Genomic DNA, 23543 nt, shown 5'->3' with positions numbered 1-23543 from the left:
CGATCGACTGATTGCAGCTTAATTACGGAGAAATTAACAGAATGGGTGTTCTGACCCACAATGCTTTGCACTGCACACCTATGAGGGGGAGTTGTTTCTGCTGTAACGGGAACTGTCTCATGTCTGTCCTGTCTGTCTGTGTCCTGTCTGTCTCTGTCCTGTCTGTGTCCTGTCTGTCTCTGTCCTATCTTTCTCTGTCCTGTCTGTGTCTGTCTGTGTCCTGTCCTGTCTGTCTCTGTCCTGTCTGTGTCCTGTCTGTCTCTGTCCTGTCTGTCTCTGTCCTGTCTGTCTGTGTCCTGTCTGTCTCTGTCCTATCTTTCTCTGTCCTGTCTGTGTCCTGTCCTGTCTGTCTCTGTCCTGTCTGTGTCCTGTCTGTCTCTGTCCTGTCTGTCTCTGTCCTGTCTGTCTGTGTCCTATCTGTCTCTGTCCTGTCTGTGTCTGTCTGTGTCCTATCTGTCTCTGTCCTGTCTGTGTCTGTCTGTGTCCTGTCCTGTCTGTCTCTGTCCTGTCTGTGTCTCTCTCTCTGTCCTGTCTCTCTCTATCCTGTCTGTCTGTGTCCTATCTGTCTCTGTCCTGTCTCTCTCTCCGTCTGTCTGTCTCTCTCTATCCTGTCTGTGTCTCTCTCTGTCCTGTCTGTCTCTCTGTCTCTCTCGCTATGTCTGTCTCTCTATCCTGTATGTCTGTCTCTGTCCTGTCTGTCTTTTCCGCGAGTACACTTTGAGTGAGACATGTTGTGTTCATGTTGTCAGTCAGTGTATGTTTATTGTAAACTGAGTCCCTTCCTGTTAAACTGGAACTGAAGTTTCCCACCCGACCCTGAAGGCAGCAGTGCCGGCCGGTGAGTTCAAGTGCCGAGTCGTGACTTTCAGCGTGACCTGACTGTGTTGTCATACCTGTGTTGGCTTGAGACTGAACAGGCGGCTCACCTGGAGCTCCTTCACCTGGACTCACCTGTGCAGGTAAGACACCTTTCCTTCAACAGACGAGACACTTTGGACTTTTAAAACACGAAGTTCTCTGGCGCCTCGGCTGGACTGAGTTTGAACAAATCGATTTGTTGTACTGTTTTTTTTTTTTAAAATGTATAATTCAGTCTTAATTTAAAGTGGTTAAAAGCTGAAAGCATATATGGTGGTTTTGTCTGAAATGTTTACAAAACACAAACAATCAATGTTGATGTTGATTGATCCCAAAGACGTGACCTCATCGGCTGTGATCGGACATCACTTCCAGCTCAGGATGAAAATAAACGAAAAAGCCTGTTAACCTTACTGAAAAATAAGAAGGAAACACACGTTTACTTATTAAACTGTATGTCTGTCTCTCTCGCTGTCTGTCTGTCTTTCTGCCTGTCTCTCTCTCAAGTGAGCAGCGATTGAGAGACCATGGACCAATCACTGTCCGGTGGGCGGGGCTATGTGAGCGTGCTCAGTTGTTTCCCGCCCTCTGTGGGCAGAGACGTTGCGGTTGCTGTGGTGAAGCCCCTGAGAGCCGGCCTGGGAAACCCCGGCACCCGCAGCCTGCTGCGCACAGACAGACAGGTGTGTGTGTGTGTGTGTGTGTGTGTGACCTCTATGGAAACTTAAATACACACTTGTGTTGATATGTAATCATGTTCAGTGTTGGATGAACAATTCTAGTTGAGGGTAGAAATCATTTACTTGGTGAAGGTAAAATAAGTGTTGACGCAACACAATTCAACAGAAGCACACACTACGTCTTGCACAATGACCGCACAGGTGAATCAACAGGAGCCAGGTGTTCCTAATAAACTGGACACTGGGACTAAGTGTGGACTGGAAGCAGCTGGAGGCAAACGCTGATTGGTTAAGTTTGTTTTTTCAGGTGAAGTGGACGATGGAGGCGTTGTGTTACGGTTTGACCCTCCCATCGGACGGCGACACCGTCAAACTCTGTGTAGACGTCTACACCGATTGGCTGATGGCCCTGGTTTCCCCGAGAGACTCCATCCCTCCTCCAATAGGCAGAGAGCCCAACCTGTACACCCAGAAGATCCTCCGACACCTGTACAGCCTTTTCCTTTCCAGGTAGACTGTCACACCTGGACTGAACCTCTGACAGACATCTCAATACCAGAACCCCGGATTTTTAAGGACCAGATATTCTATGACCTCTAAATCCTAATTGTGCTTTAGGACGTCCAATGGTGCAACAGTCGGTCCTAGTAGTGCAATAAAAGGTTCCAGTTGGGTCCAATGGTGCAACAGTGGGTTCCAGTGGTTAATTACGAGATCCCAGTGGTGTGTTAAAAGGTTCCAGTGGTGAAATAGGAGGTTCCAGTGATGCATTTGAACGTTTTATTAGTGTATCAAGAGGTTCCAGTGTTTTAGGATTTCCGATGACGCATTAAGAAGTTCCACCGGTGCTTTAAGAGGTTCAGGCATCCTTTTAGACTAGAGGTTTCCTTGGTGCATTAGGATAAACCAATAGTAAATTAGGAGGTTTTATTGGTGCTAAGAGGTTCAAGTGGTGCATTGAAAGATCCAATGGTACATTAGGGCGCTCCTGTGGACCATTATCTTTGAGAAGGTTCGAGTCGTGCTTATAGTGGTCACAGAGGAGGCCGTAGAAGTCCTTCATGTGGTTCATGGAGCCCTGTAAGAAGTTAAACTGGTCATTGAGTGGTTCTAATCATTGTGTTGGAGGTCCCAATGGTCATTGAAGAATGTCTTGAGTGATTCTAGCCGTCTTTTAGGAGATTAGGAGTAGAGACCCTTCATGTGGTTAACGGCCATGGTGTCCTGTACATGACTGTATTGGTCTTAAAGGGGTTCTAGTGGCTCAGTCTCTGGTGGTCAGGTTATGTGACTTTGTTCTATGCTTCACTTTGTTTTTGTTTGTAACTGTAATATTAGAGAAGTAGAAGGACACTTCTCCACACCAGGTATAACCTAAACCTGCTCTAGCGTTGAACTTCTCCATGCCCCCCACCCCCAGGTCGGACCAGGTGAGTCCGGTCTACATGTCTCTCTGTCAGCAGGTGTTGTGTGCAGTTCAGTCGTTGGCCAGAGACAGTGTTGTGATGAGCAGAGACACCTGGGAGACACTGCTGAACTTCCTGCTCTGCATCAACCACACCATGCTGGCTACAGGTGAGCCTGTGACCCCGCCCATTTGCCTCATCGCGCACCTGTTCTGGCATTTGACTGCAATTGACAGTGTAAGCCCGATGGAAGAAACTGTACTTGTGGCTGAGGTCATCTCCACAGTTTTAAGAGCGTTCAGCTCGAGATGGGTTCTGACCGCACCACCAGGGCCAGCTTAATCACCTGTCTCCGTCTCGGCAGGCGGCGTGTCGGAGCAGCTGTCTCACCTGTTGATGGCGGTGCTGTTTGAGGTCTGGTTGCTGTCTTGCTCTCGGTGTTTTCCGTCTCGCTGTCTGTGGCAGCTGGGCCGACAGACGTTGAGAAGCTGCAGACATCAGCCGGCAGTGGTGGAGGAATGGAGCCGAGTCGTCGCCGCCCTGACCTCCAGGTGCACAAATGGACACACAAACTCTTCTTCCTGTTGCTCAGTGAATCGTCTTCATCACGTTGTCTATGTTTGTGTACTCTGTATAGGTTGTTGCTGTTGACCTTCGGTCCGTCCTTCCCTCACTTTAAAGTCCCAGATGAAGACGCTGCTCTGATCCCTGAAGACATGGACGAACACAGAATCCCTCAGACCTGGTTCAGGTTCCTGCACCTGCTCAGGTAAAGCCAAGGTGGAAACCCCCGGTTCTGAAAATTGAAGCCAATGCTGAAGTATCTTAAAACTTGCATTCTTCCTACTGGCCAACATGAGTTTAGTTTAGGACAGGGCTACAGTGTGATTGACAGGTCGCTACCAGATATACGGCGTCTCTACGTCACTCCTCCACAATCCAAACACAGTCACTTCCTCTCACTGGTTGCAAAAGAAACAACCAAGATGGTGACGGTCTAAGCTTCAAAAACCACATCCCACCCAATTTAACTTTACTTGGTTTTAGACCAGGGGGCTGCACGGTGGTGGAGTGGCTACTAGCATGAGGGGCCCGGGTTCGCATCCTGGTCTGGGCGGTCCTTCTGTGTGGAGTTTACATTTTCTCCCTGTCAGCGTGGGTTCCCTGCGGGTTCTCCGGCTTCCTCCCACAGTCCAGACATGCAGCTCAGGTTAATTGACTCTAAATTGGCCCATAGTTGTGAATGGTTGTCTGAGCCCTGCGATAGACTGGCGACCTGTCCAGGGTGAACCCTTCCTTCGCCCAATGACAACTGGGATTGCGAGACAAAACAAGTAAAACATTACTCCGTATTTAAACGGTTGAATCGTTCCTTATGTTTCTCGAATTTTGTGAAATTCTTTATATGAGAGGTCAATATTTAGTTCCGATTCCCATTTGTTTGTCATCGTAGAGCTGTTTTGCCCTCATGACAGACATCCAGTAGGGCATCACAATATCACGATTCACGACACAAAATACAAGTTTAAAAAAAAAAAAAGGCTAACCTCATCCCATAATACTCTTGAATGTTGTTCTAACTTCAGTAACCCGGTGGATCTCAGTTGCCCCGTGGTTGTTGGTTCGACTCCTTCCTCCCATGAGGAGGCATCAAGAGGAGACAGTCAGCTGCCAAACATCTTCTTCAAAGCCATGAGAGGAGTCAGCGTGCTGGTCGACGCCTTCCTGGGTACACTGACCTCTGACCTCCTGACTTTCTGACCCCTGGGTCTGTTATGTGGTTTACTCACTCAATGTGCTGTAAATAATTTTGAGTTAAAGGGAGAGACAGATGATAATAACATTTCACAGCCAAAATGTTATTTTATTTGAGTAACTTGTGTTTCTGCAGGTGTGACTGTGATCAACAAAGAACCAACAGAGCAGCTTCTGCCAAACACTGGTACACACACACACACACACGTATAAACTGGTACACACACATTACACATATAAACTGGTATGTACTCGTTACACATATAAACTTGTATGTACTCGTTACACGTATAAACTGGTATGTACTCGTTACACGTATAAACTTGTATGTACTCGTTACACGTATAAACTGGTATGTACTCGTTACACGTATAAACTGGTATGTACTCGTTACACGTATAAACTTGTATGTACTCGTTACACGTATAAACTGGTATGTACTCGTTACACGTATAAACTGGTATGTACTCGTTACACGTATAAACTGGTATGTACTCGTTACACGTATAAACTGGTATGTACTCGTTACACGTATAAACTGGTATGTACTCGTTACACGTATAAACTGGTATGTACTCGTTACACGTATAAACTGGTATGTACTCGTTACACGTATAAACTGGTATGTACTCGTTACACGTATAAACTTGTATGTACTCAATACACGTATAAACTGGTATGTACTCGTTACACGTATAAACTGGTATGTACTCAATACACATATAAACTGGTATGTACTCAATACACATATAAACTGGTATGTACTCGTTACACGTATAAACTGGTATGTACACATTACACATATAAACTTGTATTTACACATATAAACTGGTATGTACTCAATACACGTATAAACTGGTATGTACTCGTTACACGTATAAACTTGTATTTACATGTATAAACTGGTATACATATATTTCATACTGTTGTTTCTGCTGTTGTTGCTAATGAGGCCGTTTCTTTTGTTGCTGTGTTTCTCCAGGACTTCCAACAAGGATCCATTTCAGAGACCGGTTGCCTTCTCTTGGTAATTCAGATTAACCTAAACTGATTTTGTCAATCCGATCAATAAAATAATGAAAGTAGAGTCCTCTGACCGCCAAACGGAATCAACCAGAACCAGACTTGGTCTGCCCTTTGTCGTACCCATGGGGCAAAATGTCAAAGTTAATTTGATTGATAACATTGATCAAAACTAAATCTTCAGACTTACCTACCATTTGTTTTTCATTTAAAAAAACGTTTGTCTTTCCACCTCGTCTCCGCTCAGGTGTTGCTGTTACCAGGAGTCCGTTTAGAGACCGCCACCCTTCTCACGGTAAGCCCCGCCTACCTGCCTCCTTTATCAGATTTGATTGGTGGTTTTGATCTGTAGAAACAGAGAATGCCTGTTCTCTGGCGTCCACAGGTTTCTCTCGACCTCGTTCTGGCAGTGCCCCCCCCATCCCGGTGACCATATTGAGCTTGCCCAGTGCCCCTCCCTCCACCACCTCCCCCCCTTCACCCAACAAACGACTAAAACCTGTGAATGTTTCCAAGGCAACAAGCAAACCTCTTGCGGTACGTTTGTTTGCAGAATTTTGGTATTTCCTAAAAAATTATAATGTATTCCCCTTTCTCTACATGTCCCTTTACAAACCGCTTTACCTGACTGGTTGCATGACTCATTCCCTGTCTGTGCACCGAACTCTTTACCTGTCCCGGTACGTGACTCTTTACCTGTCCCGGTACGTGAGTCTTTACCTGTCCCGGTACGTGACTCCTTTACCTGTTCCGGTACGTGACTCCTTTACCAGTCCCGGTACGTGACTCTTTACCAGTCCCGGTACGTGACTCTTTACCTGTTCCGGTACGTGACTCTTTACCTGTTCCGGTACGTGACTCCTTTACCAGTCCCGGTACGTGACTCTTTACCAGTCCCGGTACGTGACTCCTTTACCTGTCCCGGTACGTGAGTCTTTACCTGTTCCGGTACGTGACTCTTTACCTGTTCCGGTACTTGACTCCTTTACCAGTCCCGGTACGTGACTCTTTACCAGTCCCGGTACGTGACTCCTTTACCTGTCCCGGTACGTGAGTCTTTACCAGTCCCGGTACGTGACTCCTTTACCTGTCCCGGTACGTGACTCCTTTACCTGTCCCGGTACGTGACTCTTTACCAGTCCCGGTACGTGACTCCTTTACCTGTCCCGGTACGTGAGTCTTTACCTGTCCCGGTACGTGACTCCTTTACCTGTCCCGGTACGTGACTCCTTTACCTGTCCCGGTACGTGACTCCTTTACCTGTCCCGGTACGTGACTCTTTACCAGTCCCGGTATGTGACTCTTTACCTGTCCCGGTACGTGAGTCTTTACCAGTCCCGGTACGTGACTCCTTTACCTGTCCCGGTACGTGACTCCTTTACCTGTCCCGGTACGTGACTCTTTACCAGTCCCGGTACGTGACTCTTTACCAGTCCCGGTATGTGACTCCTTTACCTGTCCCTGTACGTGACTCCTTTACCTGTCCCGGTACGTGACTCTTTACCAGTCCCGGTACGTGACTCTTTACCTGTCCCGGTACGTGAGTCTTTACCTGTCCCGGTACGTGAGTCTTTACCCGTCCCGGTACGTGACTCCTTTACCTGTCCCGGTACGTGACTCCTTTACCTGTCCCGGTACGTGACTCTTTACCAGTCCCGGTACGTGACTCTTTACCTGTCCCTGTACGTGACTCTTTACCAGTCCCGGTACGTGACTCCTTTACCTGTCCCTGTACGTGACTCTTTACCTGTCCCTGTACGTGACTCTTTACCAGTCCCTGTACGTGACTCTTTACCTGTCCCGGTACGTGACTCTTTACCAGTCCCGGTACGTGACTCCTTTACCAGTCCCTGTACGTGACTCCTTTACCTGTCCCTGTACATGACTCTTTACCAGTCCCTGTACGTGACTCTTTACCAGTCCCTGTATGTGACTCTTTACCTGTCCCGGTACGTGAGTCTTTACCTGTCCCGGTACGTGAGTCTTTACCCGTCCCGGTACGTGACTCCTTTACCTGTCCCTGTACATGACTCTTTACCAGTCCCTGTACGTGACTCTTTACCAGTCCCTGTACGTGACTCTTTACCAGTCCCGGTACGTGACTCCTTTACCAGTCCCTGTACGTGACTCCTTTACCTGTCCCTGTACATGACTCTTTACCAGTCCCTGTACGTGACTCTTTACCTGTCCCGGTACGTGACTCTTTACCAGTCCCGGTACGTGACTCTTTACCTGTCCCGGTACGTGACTCTTTACCAGTCCCGGTACGTGACTCCTTTACCAGTCCCTGTACGTGACTCCTTTACCTGTCCCTGTACATGACTCTTTACCAGTCCCTGTACGTGACTCTTTACCAGTCCCTGTACGTGACTCTTTACCAGTCCCTGTACGTGACTCTTTACCAGTCCCGGTACGTGACTCCTTTACCAGTCCCTGTACGTGACTCCTTTACCTGTCCCTGTACATGACTCTTTACCAGTCCCGGTACGTGACTCTTTACCAGTCCCGGTACGTGACTCCTTTACCTGTCCCGGTACGTGAGTCTTTACCTGTCCCGGTACGTGACTCCTTTACCTGTCCCGGTACGTGACTCCTTTACCTGTCCCGGTACGTGACTCCTTTACCTGTCCCGGTACGTGACTCTTTACCAGTCCCGGTACGTGACTCTTTACCTGTCCCGGTACGTGAGTCTTTACCAGTCCCGGTACGTGACTCCTTTACCTGTCCCGGTACGTGACTCCTTTACCTGTCCCGGTACGTGACTCTTTACCAGTCCCGGTACGTGACTCTTTACCAGTCCCGGTATGTGACTCCTTTACCTGTCCCTGTACGTGACTCCTTTACCTGTCCCGGTACGTGACTCTTTACCAGTCCCGGTACGTGACTCTTTACCTGTCCCGGTACGTGAGTCTTTACCTGTCCCGGTACGTGAGTCTTTACCCGTCCCGGTACGTGACTCCTTTACCTGTCCCGGTACGTGACTCCTTTACCTGTCCCGGTACGTGACTCTTTACCTGTCCCGGTACGTGACTCTTTACCTGTCCCTGTACGTGACTCTTTACCAGTCCCGGTACGTGACTCCTTTACCTGTCCCTGTACGTGACTCTTTACCTGTCCCTGTACGTGACTCTTTACCAGTCCCTGTACGTGACTCTTTACCTGTCCCGGTACGTGACTCTTTACCAGTCCCGGTACGTGACTCCTTTACCAGTCCCTGTACGTGACTCCTTTACCTGTCCCTGTACATGACTCTTTACCAGTCCCTGTACGTGACTCTTTACCAGTCCCTGTATGTGACTCTTTACCTGTCCCGGTACGTGAGTCTTTACCTGTCCCGGTACGTGAGTCTTTACCCGTCCCGGTACGTGACTCCTTTACCTGTCCCTGTACATGACTCTTTACCAGTCCCTGTACGTGACTCTTTACCAGTCCCTGTACGTGACTCTTTACCAGTCCCGGTACGTGACTCCTTTACCAGTCCCTGTACGTGACTCCTTTACCTGTCCCTGTACATGACTCTTTACCAGTCCCTGTACGTGACTCTTTACCTGTCCCGGTACGTGACTCTTTACCAGTCCCGGTACGTGACTCTTTACCTGTCCCGGTACGTGACTCTTTACCAGTCCCGGTACGTGACTCCTTTACCAGTCCCTGTACGTGACTCCTTTACCTGTCCCTGTACATGACTCTTTACCAGTCCCTGTACGTGACTCTTTACCAGTCCCTGTACGTGACTCTTTACCAGTCCCTGTACGTGACTCTTTACCAGTCCCGGTACGTGACTCCTTTACCAGTCCCTGTACGTGACTCCTTTACCTGTCCCTGTACATGACTCTTTACCAGTCCCTGTACGTGACTCTTTACCAGTCCCTGTACGTGACTCTTTACCAGTCCCTGTATGTGACTCTTTACCAGTCCCGGTACGTGACTCCTTTACCTGTCCCGGTACGTGACTCCTTTACCTGTCCCGGTACGTGACTCCTTTACCTGTCCCGGTACGTGACTCTTTACCAGTCCCGGTACGTGACTCCTTTACCAGTCCCGGTACGTGACTCCTTTACCTGTCCCGGTATACTTCTTGTCTTGGTATGTTTGAGCCATGTTACTTATGTGGTTTCTTTCATCTCTTCTCTCAGGGATCTTCCTCCCCTCCTCACTGGAAGTTGTCATCCCCTCCTTCCCCCTCCCAACCCCCTCTGTGCTCCTCCCCCAGACCCTCCCCGTCCCCACTCAGGTGTAACGTGGACTCCCTCCTCCACCTGTTCGGTGACTGGCTTTTTGATGCTGCTCTGATGAACAGAGACTCTGGTCTGCCCACTAAGTACTCTACATACACATTACATAGTACTACACGTACTTTACGCAGTACTACACGTATATCCACATGATAACTCCTTCCCCCCGTGTGTTCTCCAGCCGGTCCCGGTGATGTCACTGTGATGTCAGCGAGGTGGGCGGCTGGTCGAGCCGAGGCCTGCGGGACACTTTGCAGGATCTTCACCTGCAAGAAAACTGCAGAGGACGTCCTGCCTGTCTACCTGTCCAGGTACACGTCTCTTTACCTGTCTAGGTACATGTCTGAGTACACATGGTTTTACCTGTCCAGGTACACATGTCTTTACCTGTTCAGGTGCATGCATCCTTACTTGTCCAGTTACATATTGCAATACCTGTCAATGTACATGTGTCTTTATCTGGGTACTTATCCAGGTACATTTACCTGTCTAGATACATGTCTGGGTACCTGACCAGGTACACATGTCTTTAACTGTCCAGGTATATGCATATTTACCTGGTCATGTACATATTGCAATACCAATTCAGGTACATTTATCTGTCCAGGGACATTTAATTGAACTGTCCAGGTACACGTGTCTTAACATTGGTACATGCCTAGTTACATCCATCTTGTCCAGGTACATGTCTCAATACCTGTCCAGGTACAGTCCTCTCCGTAGTACTATATATATATAGTACTAGTACTATATCTGGTGACTGTTGTCTTTACTGTCAAAAACATCATCACATTTAAAGTGTGTGTGTGTGTGTGTGCGTGTATTCTCCCCTCCTCTGTCCAACCTTCAGGTTCTACCTGGTTCTCCTTCAGGGTCTGGTGGTGTCGGAGGAGGTGTGTCCTCCTGTTCTGGCCTCCATCCTGCTGAACTCCACCTCTCTGTTCTGCTGTGACCTGGGAGGAGTCCACCTGCTGTTGCCCTCCTTCATCTCCGCTGTGGAGAAAGTGCTGCTCGACAGGTACGTGCTGAGTTGGAACCAGAACCCTGCGGTTACCGGCTCGGGGTCTGGTGGTCCACAAGTTTCAATTCTCTTACTTATGTAGTAACACTTTGTTACGAGTAGAAGTCATGCATTCAACATCGTATCATTTCGATGCTGGTAAAAGTGGAGCTATTACTGTATTTACTTCTGGGAGGTTTAATCTGTAACATATCTCTTGTCCAGAGAGCTGTTAAGGTTCAAGAGTTTTTTGAGCCCGGTCGATCTGAGGCGAGCCTCCATCCTGGTCCTGCTGACCATGCTGCCCCTCCCTCTGCAGTTTGGGTCTGTCCGGTCAGAGGTAGGCTTTCATCCACCCCGTTAAAGACCTACACACACCTGTGCAAAGCTCACCTGGACAAGTGAAGCAAGAGCATCAAATAACAACCCCAGAGACAGGAACAGTGTGTGTGTGTGTGTGTGTGTTTAGGTGTTATTGGACGGGCGGTTCAATGGTGATGATGTCACAGGAGGTAGCTTCCTGTCTCTGAAGCCCCGCCTCATCGGGGTTCTGATTGGAGCTCTGCAGACGGAGACCGACACCTCCAACACACAGATACTACTCGGTCAGATCCAGATCCTTAATTTGTTTGTTTATCCTACTCTACTCATTCTTTCTGACTTAATTGTTTTCATTCTTTCTGACTTTATTGTTTAATTCTGTCGGACTCAATTGATTTTTATTCTGTCATCCTCTACTGCATCTGACTCTACTGTGTTTATTCTATCTTACTGTATTGTTTTTATATTTGTGGACTCTGTTTACACTCTGAGCTCAGACGGTCTGAATGGTTTGTGTTTTCGTGTAGCGGCCATGTTGAACCTGGTCCAGGACTCGGCTCTGTGGAAGGCTGCAGGACAAAGTCAGCAGGTGAATCCACTGAAACTCTATTGGCACACAGTATTTTCAGAACAGATGAATATATGTATTTATTTATTTAAACCTTTATTTAACCACGTGAATCCCATTGAGATTAAAAATCTCATTTTCGAGGGAGACCTATAAGAAACACATAGATACAGATAAAAAACACACAACAAGAAGTTAAACTACAAGTTAAGAGACAGTGTTATACAGAAGAACTGTCTGTCATACTGGAGATTATTTTTTATGTCTTAATATTTTAATATTTATGTCTTAATTAGCTTTACAGCACAGAGTTTTTTTTGTTTTTCACATTGTCTTGATGTTGGATTTGTGCTGTACATCGTGTGGTGTTTATGGGATGCCTGGACTTATCCCTGGATAATATTTGTGACTGAATGATTAATAACAATCCGCCTGCAGGTGGCGCCGACAAGATTTTACACCGTTACTGTGGGTTTTCTTTTATTATCAGAAAAATTAAAACACTGTTTTTCAGGACACTGAGTCCCAGCAAGGTGGAGCCAGCAGACCCAGATGGACCGCGGGACCCGGTGGACCCGGTGCAAATAGATGGACCAGAGGAACCGGTAGTTTGAATTAATTGTATTACATTTACCGTCACAAGATGGAAATCTGGGAGCTACTATCTGATTGTGTGTGTTTTGCGTTGCATCAACCAGCCGTCCAATCAGACGCAGACGGTATCCTGTGGGTTCAGTTTGTGCGTCTGCTGACTCAGCGTCTGACGGCTCAGTGGAGGAATGACTCAGCAGTTTGTCTCTCTGCACTGGAAGTACTGGGAGGACTGGCCAAGGTGGACACACACACACACACACATGCACACTCACCCATACACACACAGATCCAAACACCAATTCTAAATCTTTCTGCGACCTTCTCCCGCCCTCCTGCAGGTGGAGGTGAGCGTGGAAGAGAGCGAGAGGAGGCGAGCGGTCACTTCAGTCTGCTGCTACATCGTGTTTCAGTGCAGTCGTCCTCCTCCGCTTCACTCCAGAGATCTGCACTCCATCATCGTCGCTGCTTTCTACTGTCTGAACGTCTGGTTAACTCAGCACCCCGCCATGCTCGACCACCAGGTAACTAACCAGCAGTCACTAACCAGCAGTCACTAACCAGCAGGTAACTAACCAGCAGTCACTAACCAGCAGTCACTAACCAGGTAACTAACCAGCAGGTAACTAACCAGCAGGTAACTAACCAGCAGGTAACTAACCAGCAGTCACTAACCAGCAGGTAACTAACCAGCAGTCACTAACCAGCAGTCACTAACCAGGTAACTAACCAGCAGTCACTAACCAGCAGTCACTAACCAGCAGGTAACTAACCAGCAGGTAACTAACCAGCAGGTCACTAACCAGCAGTCACTAACCAGCAGTCACTAACCAGCAGTCACTAACCAGCAGTCCCTAACCAGCGGTCACTAAACAGCAGGTAACTAACCAGCAGTCACTAAACAGCAGGTAACTAACCAGCAGTCACTAACCAGCAGGTAACTAACCAGCATTCACTAAACAACAGTCACTAACCAGCAGGTAACTAACCAGCAGTCACTAAACAGCAGGTAACTAACCAACATTCACTAAACAGCAGGTAACTAACCAGCAGGTAACTAACCAGCAGTCACTAACCAGCAGGTAACTAACCAGCAGTCACTAACCAGCAGGTGACTAACCAGCAGGTACCAGCAGGCAGTCATGTAACTAGCAGCCATGTAACTAACAGCCATGTAACTAACAGCCAAGTAACTAACCAACAGGTAACTATAACAGATAAGTAACTAACCAGCAGATATAATGTAGTTATATATAAGTCTTCTGCTGTTTTCAGGAGTGTTTGTTGGAGGTCCTGGAGATAGTGGAATTGGGCATTTCTGGCAGTAAGTCCAGACAGGAACAGGAAGTGAGATGTAAAGAGGAGAAGGAACTGAACCCGGCCTCTCTGAGGGTGAAGGAGGCTGCAGAGGCCACGCTGAGCTGGTGAGCCAAACAAACACAGTGGGTCATCAGCACAGTCTTGACCTCACGTTTGACCTCAGATCAGATTCTGCCTCATTCTCAAATAAGCCCAACAGTGTCTGTTTAGTCTGACCTCTACTCATATCTCAGTGTTATGCAGGTTTCGGGGGCCTTCCCATTCCTCGGAGGCCTGCTGAGCGAGGACGCTCTGATTGGCTGCTCCGCTTTGAGTGACAGCAGTTTGAAGAAATTCAGATATTTTGTGGTGGACCACTCGGTCATCTTGGCCATGCTGGAACAACCACCTGAAGAGGGTCAGTCCTGATTCACTGATCCTGAACCAGATATGGACAGAAACACAAACCCTCGTACGCGAGGAAACCTCAAAGCTAGCCGACGTCATCAGTCAAAAATCTAATTAACCTCTAAATTACATGTTTTTTGTAATGTTTTGAATGGTGTCTGCAGCGCCATGTCCGTCACTCACAGTGCTGATCAGAGGTCCGTCAGGAGGTCACACCTGGACTTTACAGCTCCACCTGCAACCCAGAGAGGGAAGAACCAAAACACAGGTGGCCACTTCCATCAATGACCAAACACAAGAAATACACAATAATAACAATTTAGAATGATTCAGCTTGTGAACATAGTGTGTTTTCTCAGGCTGGAGATCAGTATTCTATCTTTCCCGACTGTTGATCGACTGTAGCAAACTCTGATCCCAGAGCAGCGCGTTGCGGCCCAAGAGGATGCTTGGATACGATGTGGTGTCAAACATCAGCTGTTTCCTGAAAACATTGACAGAGTTGCTTCAGTGAAAGCAGATCTGAGTATTCCAAATCTGCGTGAGACCGTTACTGAGGAGGTACCTACCTGGTCCAACCCAGATCCAAACCCTGCAGATTGTTCATTCTACCTTTTATTTCTTTACCTGTTTGTAGCACCAGTGTGTTCCTCAGGGATCACGTTTAGGTCCTCTTCTTTTCACTTGTCTTGCTAATATTAAAATCTGGAAGTCGCAGAACCTTTGGAAGCTAAATTAAAGTCAGACAGGTGTTTTTTTACATGAGAATCTGCACCTGCTCAGGTGTGGGTAAATTACTGGTCAGGTACAAACTCCTCCCTCTTCCTCCTCGGACAGGTGCAGCAGCAACAGGAGCATCTGCAAGCAGTGTTGATGAGGCAGCGACAGGTCGAGGCTCGGCCGCAGGTGAGCGGACGCTCTGTTGACATGAAGACCTGCAGGCCGCCGTCTCCTATTACCAAGTTCCAGACAGCGAGACTGTTCCTGTCCCACCTGGGCCTGCTGACACCTGAGACCTTGAAGGTACCAAGTACATGGCGGAGATCGATTTATTGATACGTTTTAGCTCTGTCTGTTGTCACACCCACCTGTCTCTCCTTCTCACTTGTCCCCGGTAGAGTCCAGGTACCAGCGATGTCCCAGCTCCGCTGGTGTCTCTGGACTCGTCACTTCCAGGTTTCTCTGAGGATCTGAGACGTTTGGACCAGCTGCCGTCCAGAAACTGCGACTCCGCCTTCATCTTCTACATGAGAGCCGGACAGAGGACAGCTGCTGAGGTCGTACCACACCTGCCTGTGTTTGTCGTTGTTTTTCTTTCTCAGGCCCTAGTATGTAGTTGTAACTCTAGCTCTTGTCTGTTTGAGTGCTATGAACCGATATTTAACATACTAAATGTCTGGACGCGTCGAGTAGAGACTTGCAAGTTGTGGAATTGTTAGGCAGTCTGACTTTGAAAGGTTGTGTCGAGAGAACTTTGCTGAACCGGTCCGTCTCTTTGTAGATTCTGAGGAATGTGGAGTCCAGCTGCAGCGTCCAGTCTCACTTCCTGGACTTCCTGTGGTCTCTCGGTCGGCCAGTGGAGGTGGGGCGACGACTGGGGGGCGGGTTCGACGCCAACGGTTCAGGTCAGTGCTCTGATTGGTCACTTCTCAGCAACAGGACACTGTCAGCGGTCAGTGGTTACCTGAAGTCACTCGCTTCTCCTTCATCCTTAATTGTTCATTTATTTATTTTTTTAGAATTCCCTGCTGTGCTAGGTGACAGTGGAGGGGGCGTGTTTAATGGAGAGAGGTTTGTCCTGATGTACACCGACGCTCTCACCGAGATCACCTTCATCGTACCCTCATCATCATACAGTGAGTGTGTTGACCATATAACGAGAGATGTGACCATTTAAAGAGAGGTGTTACCACATAAGAAAGTGGATCATATCAGGGGTAGTGATACCCTATTAGGAGAGGTGGTTCCATATAAGGGATTTACTCATTATTACTTAATAAATTCTTCATTGTGTTTTTATATGAAGCGGCTGATTTGTCGAAGAGTCCGGAGGAGGCGGAGCCTCTAACTGGGGTGCCATCCAACCAGCGGTGTCCTTTTGAGCCCAACAAAGACTCCACCCCTCAACCTACAGTATGGACCTTCAACATGAAATATTTTTCTCTTATGTTCCTGTCTGTCAGTCTCTGACCTGTCTGTCTTTCGCTCTGTCTGTCTGTCTTTGTCCAGAGTCCTCCAGTTGAAGACATGAAGTCCTTTCGTTTTGAGTTGTCGTCCGTTGGCTCTGAATCTAAACTCCTGATAGTCTGGGTTGAACGCTTCGAGGATATCGGTAACTATCTTTACATTAACAGTATAACTACTGACATCCATTGTCATGTTCCTACTTACTATAGAACTAGTATTATTGAGTGTGATGAGATCAGTTGTTTGGTTTCTCCCGTTGAGACATTATAACTTTGTGTTTCAGAGAGTTTCCCTCTGTCGGACCTTCTGTCGGGGACCACGACAGGAACACCGACCAGGTGAAGCCCGTGATGAATACGCTGTTAGAAACGGCTTCAGACTTTAAGTACCATGAAGGGAACAAAGCCATCTTGTCTTTCTGTCCGTTGTTAGCGTCTCAAACGTCCAGCTGATCTTCGTCCATCCTCTGAAGACTGGACTCTACCGGATTTGTTTCCATGCAAACACGACCAGCAAGTTCGGGTTGTTCGTCCCTTTGGTCAACGGGAGTTTGGTCAGCAGGAGGTCTTTGGGTACGTCTGAATGACGGGGAGGGGGCGTGTCTTAATTTGAAAATATCCAATCGGATTGGATTGGGATTACTTTTGGCGTGTTAGAAAGTCTGACCATATAAAGTGAAGTGATACCCTATTAGGAAACGTGTGAACATCTCCGAGGTGTGACCTTTATAAGGAAAGGTGATACCCTATAAGGAAAGGTTATAGCAAAAAGGTGAGGTGATGCCATCTAAGGAGAGGTGATACCATATGAGGAAAGGTTATACCTTATAAGGAAAGGTGACACCCAAAAGGAGAGGTTATACCTTTTTATAAGGAAAGCTGATACCATATAAGGAGAGGTTATACCTTACAAGGGAAGCGTATACCAAAAAGGAGAGTTGATACCATACAAGCTAATGATGATCTGGATAATATTAATAAATATAAATAAGTAACCGTTTGTCTTTTATCTCCTCTATTGTCTGTAGGTTAAATCAGTTTTTGGTTCAAGAAGTCTGTTTCGTCTTCGTTGTCGAAAACAAAATCCTTATATAATCTATTTTCTTGAATATATATATTATATTATAATATATTAATTTCTCCGTCTCCAGCTTTCCTGCTCAGAGAGATCGTGATCAACTGTTGCCATCGGCGGCGGTTGGAGAGTGACTCCACCCCTCCTTCTCACGTCAGGAGAAAGCACATGATCAATGACATCATCCTTCGTTATCGCAGCCGTCGTTCTGAGCCCGCCTTTTACGCTGCCCTGTTCCAGGAGCCCTGAACCCCCTCTGACCTTTGACCTCTCGGACTGACCAGCTCCACTGTATTTACCAGTCACAGAATAAAAAAAACCCAAAAAATGTGCTTGCTTGTTTGTGTAGTTTTAAACCAGCCAATCAGGATCAACACTTCCTGCCGTTACAAGGTTCTTGTGTGCAACGGCAGGTGTTTACCGAGTGATTATGTCACCTGAGTGGGTTAATAAACTGTGTGGAAACCTCTGTGTGTCTCACATTCTGATTGGTCCTCTGGTGTGACGTCATCAATTCTATTCAAATGGTCTTTTATTGGCGAAAAAGTTTAATCGGGCAAAATACAATTTGCCCAAGTCCCATGTTGAATATATATATCTGTCATACATTTGAGCCCATTACAACCCCCTCTCCTCCTTTTCCTCTTCCTGCCCTTCCCTCCCCCTCTTCCTCTCCTTTTCCTCTTCCTGCCCTTCCCTCCACCTCTTCCTCTCCTTTTCCTCTTCCTGCCCTTCCCTCCCCCTCTTCCTCTCCTTTTCCTCTTCCTGCCCTTCCCTCCTCCTCTTCCTCTCCTTTTCCTCTTCCTGCCCTTCCCTCCACCTCTTCCTCTCCTTTTCCTCTTCCTGCCCTTTCCTCCTCCTCTTCCTCTCCTTTTCCTCTTCCTGCCCTTCCCTCCCCTTCCCTCCACCTCTTCCTCTCCTTTTCCTCTTCCTGCCCTTCCCTCCACCTCTTCCTCTCCTTTTCCTCTTCCTGCCCTTCCCTCCTCCTCTTCCTCTCCTTTTCCTCTTCCTGCCCTTCCCCTCCTCCTCTAACTCTCCTTTTCCTCTTCCTGCCCTTCCCCTCCTCCTCTTCCTCTCCTTTTTCTCTTCCTGCCCTTCCCTCCTCCTCTTCCTCGTTGTGGATTCCACCTGCCTTTCCTCCTCCTCTTCCTCTCCTTTTCCTCTTCCTGCCCTTCCCCTCCTCCTCTTCCTCTCCTTTTCCTCTTCCTGCCCTTCCCCTCCTCCTCTTCCTCTCCTTTTTCTCTTCCTGCCCTTCCCTCCTCCTCTTCCTCGTTGTGGATTCCACCTGCCTTTCCTCCGGTTGCCATGGTCACCGCCTCCAAATCATCCCGTTACCGCGGTAACGGGCAGAGGCGATGTCTGTTTCTTTTAACTAGTCGATCAATTTAATAATTTTTTTTAAATGAGTTTTTTCTCCATTTGTGAGGTGATCGATGACCGTTGGTGACGTCATGCCACTTCCTCTTCGTGCGGGGAGGGGGGGGGGGGGGGGAGGGGGGTAGAAAGAAATCTGCTGATCAGCCAATCTGCTGCTGGCCTTTCTCTGCGGGTGTTATCCTCCTCCTTCCGCTCTCCTCCCGTCCTGTATTTATCTTCCAGTCCTCCGCTCCCCCCCCTCCTCCTCCGCAGCGATGCTCCCGCCCGACGTGGCCGTCCTCGGTGCTCTGTCTGCGGGCTGGCAGTAGATCGACCGGCCGGTCCCGGTCCCGGTCCCTCCGTGCAGAGATGGTACAGAAATCCCGGAACGGCGGGGTGTTCCCCGGGGCGCAGGCCGACCAGAAGAAGGTGGGCTTCGTGGGTCTGGAGGCCGGGGGGACCGAGTCCAGCAGGGACGGGGCTCTGCTCATAGCAGGTACACAACCAGAGCTGCCGGTTCGTAGGCGGTAATTAACGGGGACCTTTAACGGCGCGCGTGTGTGTCTTTTTTGCGCGTGCGCGTGTTTAGTTCTTTTCTTCTGATGATGAGAACCTGAAGGTTCTGCTTCACGGTTACAGCAACAAAAAAATAACAGATTTGAACCAATGAAGATAAATAAATATAAATATTTACTGTCGGCGTGTCAAACGGGTGCTTGAACGTGATTGGCTGATGACCCTCGTGCGTATATGTGTGGAAGTTGATTTAATAAATAGATGTTTACCACTTTTCTTCTGTTTTTCTAAACCAACAAACACATTGCCTGTTCTTTGGGTCACTATTGTATTCATATTTTCTTTTTCCCATCCTCCCTGTACAATAACAACAGCAACACACATTGCAGAAAACCCAAAACAATAATAGAATATTAAGATAAATATAAAGAGGGGAAGACAAAGAGGACCAATTAAAGCCAAATAACAATCACAATGAGGTGAGCAAAGATGTTCAGGAAAATGAAAAAGGAAAGGATAACAGATTAAAAATAATAAATAAAAACGGGAAAAGCCCTGCTTCAACTTGTCAATGGAGTTAAGGGGCATATTGATCAGGAGATCCCCTGCATGGCTGGAAGTGCACAAGCAATCAATCAAAAAAGGACACGTGGCTGTAAACCGTTATTCACGATTGTGCCTTGAGGCTCCACCCGTTAGTTTCAGAGGTTTATGACCAGTTTACATGTTTAATGAATTAAATTGGGGACCAGTTCCTTGGTCTCTATTAAATAGCTTTCTCATTCTCTCTCCTGACCACCAGGGGGTGACTCCTCTGGTTGTATAGAAGTCTATGCTTTATGTGTTAAAGCTGCATTCTCTCCCCTGACCACCAGGGGGCGACTCCTCTGGTTGTATAGAAGTCTATGCTTCATGTGTTAAAGCTGCATTCTCTCTCCTGACCACCAGGGGGCAACTCCTCTGGTTGTGTAGAAGTCTATCCTTCTTGTGTTAAAGCTGCATTCTCTCTCCTGACCACCAGGGGGTGACTCCTCTGGTTGTATAGAAGTATATGCTTCTTGTGTTAAAGCTGCATTCTCTCTCCTGACCACCAGGGGGCGACTCCTCTGGTTGTATAGAAGTCTATGCTTTATGTGTTAAAGCTGCATTCTCTCTCCTGACCACCAGGGGGTGACTCCTCTGGTTGTATAGAAGTCTATGCTTCATGTGTTAAAGCTGCATTCTCTCTCCTGACCACCAGGGGGCGACTCCTCTGGTTGTATAGAAGTCTATATAAATGACTCTACTTCTCTTGATGTATTCCCTCAGTAAACATTGTAAACATTAGTTTTTGGTCTCAATCTCTAGTTTCAAGTCTTCTTCAATACAGCGTGATGTTCATTTAGTAAATTATGGTCATTTAGAGTCAAACAGACCATAAAGCAGGGGATGCTTTAGGGCGGGGCTACAAGGTGATTGACAGGTCGACACCAGAGACGTATAGCTTGGTTTGTATGAGTGTGAATCAGTGAATATATACCTGTGTTCAGGTGCTGATGAGGGTCCTCGGCGGCAGCGCAGCAGCGTCTCTGGAGGGAGGAAACCCCCGAAGCGAAATGTCTTCTACAGACGACTGCAGATGTTCCTGTACAACGTCCTAGAGAGACCTCGAGGATGGGCCTTCATCTACCACGCATATGTGTAGATACCTGTCTTTACACCTGTCATATATATTTATATATATTTATTATCATATTTGTGTTTGTACATATACGTTCATGTATGTTTTTATTTATAGTTTCTTCATATATATATATATATTTATATATTCTTTATATATAAATATATAATTTTGTGTATATATATATAAAATATTTCAGTTTACTTCTAGTCTGCTCTGAGGATCAGATAGATCTCAGATCAGGTGTCATAGTCTCGGTCTCCCCCCCTTGAACACAGATCTGAGATCAGTATCCAGACACGTGAAAGTGAAGCAGGACGGGAGGGGGAGAGTGTGTGTGTGTGTGTGTGTGTGTGTGTGTGTGTGTGTGTGTGTGTGTGTGTGTGTGTGTGTGTGTGTGTGTGTGTGTGTGTGTGTGTGTGTGTGTGTGTGTGTGTGTGTGTGTGTGTGTGTGTGTTTGACGTGTGTTCTCCGTTCAGGTTCGTGCTGGTGTTCTCCTGTCTGGTTCTGTCTGTGTTCTCCACCATCAGAGAGTACGAGAAGTCTTCAGAGGACGCTCTCTACATTCTGGTAAACTCTGCGTGACTCGTGGTGTTAAAAATACACATCAGTCACAACTGAATACATTCTGGAAATAATTATAACTTTCGGTCAATCAGCTGGTTGTGTTTATTAATTATATAATAATCAGCACATTAATCAATAATCATTAGTATATAGTGAAAAATCCCACAATGCATCATTAAAAGTAGGAAACAACCGACGGTCACTAAAATATAAATATATACCATCATGCTTTGCGCCGCATGTTAAAATGTCGGAGGGCTGAGAGGAGAAAAGAGCACTAAGTGATAAACTTTCATGAGATGTGGTAATAATCCCTCTCTATGCAGACGGCCACAAAGTACCTTGTATCACTCCTTACTTTCCTACCTTTCACAATAAAAGCCCTGCTTACCAGAATACACTTAAATTCCCTTCAGAGTGCTTCGCCAAGAGGCAACTTCAACTAAATGAAATCGATGTCGGTATTCATTGTGAAAGGTCCCCCAGCAGGAAGTCGTGAACGAACACGACCTTTGGTCTCTGACGTTGTGCTGTTGTCTGAACAGGAAGTGGTGACCATCGTGGTGTTCGGGGTGGAGTACATTGTGAGGATCTGGGCTGCAGGTTGCTGCTGTCGGTACCGAGGATGGAGAGGACGCCTCAAATTCTCCAGAAAACCTTTCTGTGTCATCGGTGAGTCTGTTGAGTTCAACCGGAAAAATCTGAGCCTTGTCGGGTAGACGGGTGACACTTCATTTACCCTCAGACTATAACAACAGTTTATTACCCTCAGACTATAACAACACTTTATTACCCTCAGACTATAACAACTCAGACTATAACAACTCAGACTATAACAACTCAGACTATAACAACAGTTTATTACCCTCAGACTATAACAACACTTTATTACCCTCAGACTATAACAACACTTCATTACCCTCAGACTATAACAACTCAGACTATAACAACACTTTATTACCCTCAGACTATAACAACACTTTATTACCCTCAGACTATAACAACACTTTATTACCCTCAGTCTATAACAACACTTTATTACCCTCAGACTATAACAACACTTCATTACTATCAGACTATAATAACACTAGTCTCTGTCTCTCTGCCTGTCTGCCTGTCTGTCTCTCTCTCTCTGCCTGTCTGTCTGTCTGTCTCTCTTTCTGTCTGTCTGTCTTTGCCTGTCTGTCTCTGCCTGTCTGCCTGCAGACGTCATGGTGTTGATAGCCTCCATCTCAGTGTTGGCTGCAGGCACTCAGGGGAACGTCTTTGCCACTTCGGCCATCAGGTCGCTTCGTTTCCTTCAGATTCTGAGGATGATCAGGATGGACCGACGGGGAGGAACCTGGAAGCTTCTGGGGTCGGTGGTCTACGCCCACAGCAAGGTAACCTGGGGGGTTGGTGGTCTATGCCCACAGCAAGGTAACCTGGGGGGTTGGTGGTCTATGCCCACAGCAAGGTAACCTGGGGGGTCGGTGGTCTACGCCCACAGCAAGGTAACCTGGGGGGTTGGTGGTCTATGCCCACAGCAAGGTAACCTGGGGTGTTGGTGGTCTACGCACACAGCAAGGTAACCTGGGGGGTTGGTGGTCTACACACACAGCAAGGTAACCTGGGGGTTGGTGGTCTACGCCCACAGCAAGGTAACCTGGGGGGTTGGTGGTCTACGCACACAGCAAGGTAACCTGGGGGGTTGGTGGTCTACGCCCACAGCAAGGTAACCTGGGGGGTTGGTGGTCTACGCCCACAGCAAGGTAACCTGGGGGGTTGGTGGTCTACGCACACAGCAAGGTAACCTGGGGGGTTGGTGGTCTACGCCCACAGCAAGGTAACCTAGGGGGTTGGTGGTCTACGCACACAGCAAGGTAACCTGGGGGGTTGTTGGTCTACGCCCACAGCAAGGTAACCTGGAGGGTCGGTGGTCTACGCCCACAGCAAGGTAACCTGGGGGGTTGGTGGTCTACGCCCACAGCAAGGTAACCTGGGGGGTCGGTGGTCTACGCACACAGCAAGGTAACCTGGGGGGTTGGTGGTCTACGCAC

General features: G+C 47.6%; 2 protein-coding genes across 2 annotated transcripts in view; both read left to right on the top strand.

The window, feature by feature from the left end:
- Nucleotides 1–874: 874 nt before the first annotated feature.
- Nucleotides 875–17858, top strand: LOC117730449 (ral GTPase-activating protein subunit beta-like). The gene is given in 32 exon segments (XM_034532169.1): nt 875–959; nt 1366–1541; nt 1846–2048; nt 2959–3113; nt 3309–3495; nt 3582–3713; nt 4531–4673; nt 4836–4886; nt 5682–5726; nt 5970–6017; nt 6108–6259; nt 9886–10268; nt 10808–10975; nt 11183–11297; nt 11427–11562; nt 11806–11867; nt 12361–12451; nt 12545–12678; nt 12779–12961; nt 13713–13861; nt 13991–14154; nt 14309–14412; nt 14550–14705; nt 14982–15167; nt 15263–15421; nt 15646–15769; nt 15884–16000; nt 16171–16277; nt 16374–16476; nt 16615–16669; nt 16764–16903; nt 17482–17858. Coding segments are annotated over 31 exon segments (4281 nt in total). The 5' UTR covers nt 875–959; nt 1366–1385; the 3' UTR covers nt 17655–17858.
- Nucleotides 17859–19130: 1272 nt separating this feature from the next.
- Nucleotides 19131–23543, top strand: part of LOC117730403 (potassium voltage-gated channel subfamily KQT member 2) — an 18350-nt gene continuing 13937 nt past the window's right edge. The window contains exons 1-5 of the mRNA XM_034532097.1: nt 19131–19257; nt 20807–20957; nt 21417–21507; nt 22050–22176; nt 22711–22886. Coding sequence (XP_034387988.1) covers nt 19131–19257; nt 20807–20957; nt 21417–21507; nt 22050–22176; nt 22711–22886 — 672 coding nt within the window. The remainder of the gene's footprint in view (nt 19258–20806; nt 20958–21416; nt 21508–22049; nt 22177–22710; nt 22887–23543) is intronic.

Source organism: Cyclopterus lumpus, chromosome 5 (assembly GCF_009769545.1).
Source record: "Cyclopterus lumpus isolate fCycLum1 chromosome 5, fCycLum1.pri, whole genome shotgun sequence".
Lineage (NCBI taxonomy): Eukaryota > Metazoa > Chordata > Actinopteri > Perciformes > Cyclopteridae > Cyclopterus > Cyclopterus lumpus.
Note: the sequence above shows the minus strand (reverse complement) of the source record. Positions and strands in the feature narration are given on the sequence as shown.